We start from the raw sequence: 7,676 nt of genomic DNA, 5'->3' as shown, positions 1-7,676 counted from the left end.
CTGTCTGTCACCACATAAGTGACTCCTGGGTGCCCACATGGTATGTATTTTTGCCCAGCCCAGTTTTATTGTTTTGGTAACACCTGCTAACATTGAAGGTTCTTCCATTACACATTGTGGTATTTAGTTGGAAATAATGCATATCTTGCCACCCTGTTATCTTAAAATTTGAATAATTTTTAGGCTAAAACATAGCGATAACTTTTGAGTGGAAAGTAAAGTCTATGCAAAAAGTGATGAGTGGCATCAACAGTAGTTTAGTGTGTTGTATACAAAAACAGGACCACGACTACTTTTAATGATATAATGGCTAAATATAAGTGCTTTGCATGTTTTGAACTGACCAAGGTAGATGGACAGACGAATGTAAGAGGGTTTGGGGTCATGATAACTAACTATAAAAGGGTCTGGAGAAGAGATGACTCATACCTTCATGCAAACTGCACATATTGCGAAGAAGGAGGCAGATGAATCAAAGAGAGACTGACTGACTAGTTGGGTCTGGGATCAGGGAATATAAGATGGGAACTGGAGGCTTTATCATTCACTAATGAGCATGAGATGCACAATTAGATATTTTTTCAGGTAGTGGATGAGTTGAATGCAATGTGATAAGTGGAGACAATTTCCATATATACACAAATTCTAATCCAGATGGAATAATACTTAGGAACTTTTGAATATTCTGTAACAGTGTTATATTGATACATTTAATGCCTTTGAATAATTATAGTTTTTCTATGCAAGTACACATGTAAACATATTTAGCTGGAGTAAGGTTCAGCTCACTTGATCTTGAGTTTCTGAACCACATCTTCCCTAAAGGAAATGCTGTATTACATATAACACTAGTTTTCAAATTTTATAATACTAGCTAGTAAATGGGGGCATTATATGTACATACAGTATTATAGGAAAATATAACACCACTGGTTAACCCCTGACATATTTCAAGATCTGTATTCATGGCATGCATGTACTCACCTTTGGTATCTGGTGTTCAACACAGGTCTGGCTGTTTAATGGTGTTTTGATGATATTGATGGTAAATATTTTTTTTATTTGTGACTTCAAGTTTTTTAGTATGTGGATCAAACCACAGCAGGAGGGGGGTTAACTTAATATACTGTACTTATAATTTCTTTATTAAAATATTAATAACAACCACACGTACATGAAGCCAATGTGGATTTTTACAAATGTTTGTCTATATTTTGTGCAAGTATGCTCACAAGCCGAGGGCAAGTGCCCTAGCCTAAACACACCCCAGCTGTCAGAATAATTAACAACTAGAATGAAATATGAGTGAAGTTGTGTAGGTAGACTAAGCACAGCTGCAGATACATGCTGGAGCCCAAAATGTTGTGTAACCTGTACACCCGTTGACTGAAGGTTGAGTGGCATGACCAAAGCGCTCATATTCAACCCTTACAAGCACAATTAGGGAGAGTGAGTAAACCTCCTATTATAAATTGTGAAGGCACCTAGATCAAGTGTTCCTAATTGATGGCAAACTTCATTTAAATACAAAATCAACAAAATTTAATTGAAAATTAGGTAATTTTAAAAGGCAGAGGGGCATTTATATCCAGCAGAATTCTGCTGAAGATAGTGTGTTTTGATCTTTTATTTATTAAAACAAAAACATTTTTTATAATGTGTGTATATCATGAAAATAAAGACGTGATTAAAAATGTGACAGTGTCAGACCACGGAGGAAAATTGAAACAGGAATTTCCTTAAGTACTTTCGTATATTAACACATCTTCAGAAGGAGTCACTCCTTCTGAAGATGTGTTAATATACGAAAGTACTTAAGGAAATTCCTGTTTCAATTTTCCTCCGTGGTCTGACACTGTCACATTTTTTATAATATTTAAATGACTAAATAGTTGCATCTGACATTTTTAAAGTTTGATCATATTCATTTTTAATTTGAGTGTGTGTTGGTGGTGCATTCTGCTGTGGAAAGAGTTGGTGTTGAGGCTCTGTGAGGGCCTGTAGCTGCTCCTCATCCTTTTTTTCTCTCCTTTCCTCAGCCTGTGGGGAAAGCCCCTGTACATTTTCTTTCAATGACTGGAGCTGTTCTGCTTCTGGTTTTGCTTTAGATTCCTTACTATCCTTCCACTTTCTGCTGGATATGAAACATTGAAAGTACTGTATAGAGAGAATTAAGAATAGATTTATTTAAGTAAAAGCATATGCAGCAATGTACATTGCTTAGCTCTTTTTTTTTTAAGGCAAAATTGTGCATGTTAATAAGCATGGATGCTAGAAAATAAATACAGTTTTTAGAAAGGGAGTGAAATTATATATGGTATTCATGGATTTGGCAAAGTTTATAACTGAATGAATTGGAATACCTTATGAGAGGGTTCGACAATATTGGTAGGCTTAGTTTATGTGGGCCTGCTACTAGAGTAATAAAATATGACCATTATTAGTTTGCTGATACCCCTTAATGCTTTCACTTTTCCCTACTGACACTTTGACTTCTCTCTGATCACATCTTCACACTTGCTTCTCCCTCACTCCTCCCTGCTAAGCTACTGCATGAAGACAGACCCACCTGCTAAAGTTTTCTCCATCTTGGATGGTCTCTGGGAGGTGGCGGCCTAGTGTCTCTGGAAGCAGCAGGGCTAACAGCCCTGCAGTGCAGGCCAGCGATCCAAATATCAGTAAAGGAAGAGGCTGCCATTGGTCTCCCTAAAACATTATGTCATATTGCAAAATATAAAACAATCAGTATTTTTTGGAAAAATATTGGAATTAGTATTTTGGGAAACACTGTAATGGTATTGATTTTTTCAACTGTATAATGCAGGTAGTGGTAATTTGTACAAGTATATGCAGAATTTTATTTAATTTTTTCATAAGCAAATTTTACAGATTTTTATAGCAAAAGGTTCGTTCCGTGTTTGTCAGGTAGCTTCGGGTAGCTCTTCTGCTGCGTTCTGGGGTTCTGTTCGTTTGCATCCTTCTCCCTCTTTTCTGGCAAAGAATGTGACGGCCAGCCTCCAGATGGGTCCATTGGTGGTGGAGATTTGGTTGTTCAGCTGGAGGTGCATCATGTGCTGTGTCCAGTGGCGGCTTTATGTCCCTACCTAGGGGCCACTGGTTCAGTGACGGTGGGCGCGCTCTGGGTGGATCCGGTTTCCCTGGTTCCCTGTTCCAGGGCTCGCGTGTCTCAGGTTGTCCGCGGTGTAATAATGGTCTAGCCAGCCTGTGGTCTCCCCGCGTGTTCATGAAGTGCGGAAGTTTGCTGCTCTTGCATCTGTTTTTGGTAATATGTCTAGGGTCGACATTCGAACACTGGGGTTTTGGAGCTCGAACAGGGTCCTGGCCACCAGATATCTCATGAATGTCCCAGGGCCTCAGGATATACCTGATTAACCAGGCTGTGACTCATACATCAAGCTGTGAGCAGCTGCATTTAACAGCCTGGCTGACCAGCTCAGCAACCAGGAGGCCTGGGCGATGACCAGGCTATGGGAACATTAAGCCCCGAAACCATCACAACTTGGCCACAAGGTAAAGTAGGCCCTCTATGTCGTGTTGTATTGGGGAGCCTGTCGTGGCCATCAGTTTCTACTTAGCCGTGAGACCTGCGGTGCTGCTGCCTCCTGTGTTTCTTACTTATCTGTGGGTAGTTAGCTTCAGGAAGCCAACAGGGCTCCCCACAGAAAACCATCATTGAATGTAATGAAACGCCATTTTCCGGGTGTGCCCCAGAGGCTCCCTGACACCCTCCCTTCTTCCGGTTGATGGTTTCCATCATTCAAGAACTGAGGTGGTGGGCTGCTGGCTCCCCCTTCCCCTTTCTGGAGGGGGGGGGGGAGGAACTAACGAGTAGAAGTCCTAGTTCGATGAAGAGTTGCTTGTTGGTTTTCTTCCTGGAGGAGTACTTTTTGCTCTTTTCAGAAGTTGGTCGCAATTTTCATTAGCTTGTAGTCCATTTTGTTTTGCCTATCTTTCTGGGTGCTTTCCTAGTCAACGGTAGTTACGATATACTTTAAATGTAACGTGCTCGTAGGCCATTGCTCCCTGCACCTCTCTGAGGGAGCCAGGTTTTGGCTCGTGGTTCCTGGTTGGCATAAGGACTCCTGTGACTGATGACCTCAAACTAATACATATAGCACATATCAGTTCAGATAATTTCAGAGAGCCTCCAGGGGCTCACCCAGAAAATGGCGTTGTATTACATTCAATGCTGGTTTTCTGTGGGGAGGCCAGTCGGCTCCCTGAAGCTATCAAACTGACATGTGCCATATTAGTTTGGAGTCATCAGTCCCGTGAGGTCTAGTTCCTACCGGAGGCCACGAGCCAGAATCTGGTCCCCTCAGAGAGGTGCAGGGAGCAATTGTCATATGAGCACTTTACATTTAGAGTTTGTCATGTCTGTCATCGACCAGGCAGAGCACCCAGAAAGGTAGGCAAAACAATACAAGCCCTCTACTGGTGAAAATTGCAACCTATGTCCGAACAGAGCCAAAGAACTCCAAAAAAGAAAACAAATGAACAAATCATCATCCAACTAGCACGCCCACTCAGGTGATCCACCAGCTCACCCCACCAGTTCATAGAATGATGAAAACTGCCAACCGGAGGGAGTGAGGGGTGTCCGTGAGCCTCCGGGGTTCATCCAGAAAATGGCATTTCATTACATTCAATGCTGTTTTTTTACTTAAAATTATAAAGCATATACAGTAGATCTGTTGGTATATAAATATAAATAAAACAGGTTTTGAAATAGTATCTTGCATTACATCAAATCTACCAGATGGTTGTATGATTAGCTTACTATACAAACATGAAGAGATTCTTAAAGCATAGTAAATGTTAGTGAGATTCTGACCAAAAGATTGATGTATGGAGCAAGGGCACCGCCTACACGAGCCACCATGGAAGAGGAGCCTACTCCCACATTCCTCACTACCGTTGGGAAGATCTCGGCTGTGACCACGTAGATGATAGCGTAGGAGGCTGTGATGCACAACTTGCCTGCCATAGCCAATGTGATCAACAGCCATGACAAATCTGGTAAAGTAAAACCACAAAGTACTGCAGGATAGAAATTACTGCACACTGTATGACAACTTTATTATGACAGCTTCGTAAATAAATTGTTTTACTGAAAGTAAGACATGAACAAAGATTTAAATTGAATTGTAATGCAAAACCTAAGAATATTTTGGGTGTTACTATACCTGGCGGTACTGATCATTATATCGGCATATCTAATGATATGTTCACTGGGTTTTTTAAGGTACAGAGTTTAGTAGTGCACTAATTAATACATAAAACAGAAGGCTGGCAACACCTCCCTGCAGAGTGCTTAGTTAAAAGTCTCTTGTTTTACTCCTATGCCTTTAGAACAGTATAGATTACTTCCTGCTGGATAAATTAAGGCAACTGCAAACATGTTTAATGTTGTCTACATTTGTTGCTGAATTTGTCTCATATGATAAGATCAATAAGCTATTCTGATTGAAGACAAAGATACATCTGGATCATGCAGTGCAGTCTGACACAAAAAGAAGAAGCTCTTTACCTTTGGGGACGAACATGGTGGAGACGAGCGCCAAGCCACCAAGGACAAGGAAAGTACAGAGTGGGATGCGGCGGCCCACGCGGTCCAGGAGGAGAATGGTGATGACGTGGGCAGGCAGTTCCACCATCCCACTGATCACAAAATTGAGGTAGGCATTACCTCCAAGGTTACCCGTGTTGAGGGATAGCCCATAGTATACGCCACTGTTGACGAACCTGTAACACCATTCTCATAGATGGTCATTATGCCACAACTGGCTTGCTACACCATTACACAATCATTCTTAAAAAATTGTGAAACAGTGAGGTTGTTCTTTATAAAAGTATTGGAACATTACGGTAGAATAGTACCAACAACCAGGAATACTGCTCATTATTACAAGAATCACATCAATGTCTGCCACACTAGGTTTAATCATATTATATTTATTTGGAATTACCATTAACAAGAAAGTTTAAGTATACAGTATGATATCTAACAACATGATGATGAATTACTGAAGGTATTCTGAAATTAGAATCATTCATACTTTATCTAATCATATAGCCAATTGAGCTTCATACATTTGAGAGTAGCAGTGAAAAATTTAGGTAGTGTGGTGGTGATGGCATATTTGATTGGTGAAAAGTATCATTGGATGTTGTCTGTGATTCAATTGAATCATTTATTCAACCACACACCAGTGTGTGGTTGAATAAACATTCAACCACACACTGACATATTTCTTATGGAGAAAGCATAATGTTGTGTTACATTAGTTTCTGTTGCCTAAGTTGCTCCTGGATCTCCACTTTCTCTAGAGGGCAGGTGGCCAAAGTACAGAATCTTCTCTGGGCAATTCCAGTGCCCTTAAATGTTAATATAATAGATAACACACATCATAAAATATCTTGTATGTGGGTGTGGCTGCCAGATAAGTGAAGCTGTTACCATTTGTTTGAGTTAATTAAAAGAATGTGTGAAAAGACTGAGGCTGGCCTGAGCCAAAAAAGACAAAAGGAATGTATTCACTATAGGAAAGTGCTCACCATAGGAAAGTACTCACAATAGTAAAGTACTCACCATAGGAAATTGCTCACCATAGGAAAGTGCTCACCATAGGAAAGTACTCACCACAGGAAAGTACTCACCATAGGAAAGTACTCACTATAGTAAGGTGCTCGCCCTAGAAGAGAACTCATCATAGGTGCTCACCAAAGAAATGCACTTGCCATTCACTAAAAGTATTCACTACAGAAAAGTCATGTACAAAATAGGAATATGTATTTTTATACCAAAATAGCCATAGATAAGATCAACAAAGAAGGGAAACCGTATTTGATAATTGGATAATGAGTAAGGAGACAAATTTTTGTCACATTATTTAGCTATATACTGTACACAGTTTTTCATTCCAATCTACACCATACCAGTTAAAGAAGACATTGCAGGTTTTCTTGCGTAAGTTTGGGTAGCGAAAGAGGTCCAAAAAGTTTCCTTTGGCAGCATCCTTATCTCCGCTTGACATCTCTAGTGCCTGTAGCATCATGTCCTCTGTCACCTGTTGACACGACATGCCCTATTTATGCCTTCTCACCACAAATCTTTAGTGCATATTGCCCATTAAATATTAATTTTAAATCAGGATAACTAAATTATAATGATCATAAGATATGAATGGTCTTAGCTCTGCTATTATATCTATACCGTATCTGTAGCTTACACCTAATGCCTCTATTAAGTACAACTTCCTCGAGCCATCCTTCTGTTCTAAATGTAATCTTGTCTGTGTACCCTGGTCATAACCTTGTCTGTGTACCCTGGTCATAACCTTGTCTGTGTACCCTGGTCATAACCTTGTCTGTGTACCCTGGTCATAACCTTGTCTGTGTACCCTGGTCATAACCTTGTCTGTGTACCCTGGTCATAACCTGGAGTTCCATCCAGAGTTATGGATGTTTGAGGATGTTCTGGAGTTCCAGAACCCCATCAAACAGGTATGTAACTAGATCCAGGTACAGACCAGTGAACACGTGTCTGATATAATTATACTTATCTAGGTTAAGTTAAATTGTCCCTCAAGGAATTGTAGACTTTACCACTAGTTTGCTGTATGTGAATCTCATCTGCCTATGTGGAGTCAGAG

At 40.3% G+C, this 7,676-nt stretch overlaps 1 protein-coding gene across 3 annotated transcripts in view; it reads right to left on the bottom strand.

Moving 5' to 3' along the window:
* Positions 1-1,129: 1,129 nt before the first annotated feature.
* Orct (Organic cation transporter) overlaps positions 1,130-7,676 on the bottom strand; it is a 32,009-nt gene continuing 25,462 nt past the window's right edge. For 2 of the 3 annotated variants that reach the window (XM_069315805.1, XM_069315807.1), the window contains exons 9-13: positions 6,961-7,091; positions 5,552-5,766; positions 4,856-5,037; positions 2,570-2,706; positions 1,130-2,134 (exon numbers count right to left, since the gene is read on the bottom strand). In XM_069315805.1, coding sequence (XP_069171906.1) covers positions 1,885-2,134; positions 2,570-2,706; positions 4,856-5,037; positions 5,552-5,766; positions 6,961-7,091 — 915 coding nt within the window. In that variant the 3' untranslated portion in view covers positions 1,130-1,884. The remainder of the gene's footprint in view (positions 2,135-2,569; positions 2,707-4,855; positions 5,038-5,551; positions 5,767-6,960; positions 7,092-7,676) is intronic. The other variant, XM_069315808.1, reaches the window with a different exon arrangement.

The sequence above is a fragment of the Procambarus clarkii genome, chromosome 82 (genome assembly GCF_040958095.1).
Source record: "Procambarus clarkii isolate CNS0578487 chromosome 82, FALCON_Pclarkii_2.0, whole genome shotgun sequence".
Lineage (NCBI taxonomy): Eukaryota > Metazoa > Arthropoda > Malacostraca > Decapoda > Cambaridae > Procambarus > Procambarus clarkii.
Note: the sequence above shows the minus strand (reverse complement) of the source record. Positions and strands in the feature narration are given on the sequence as shown.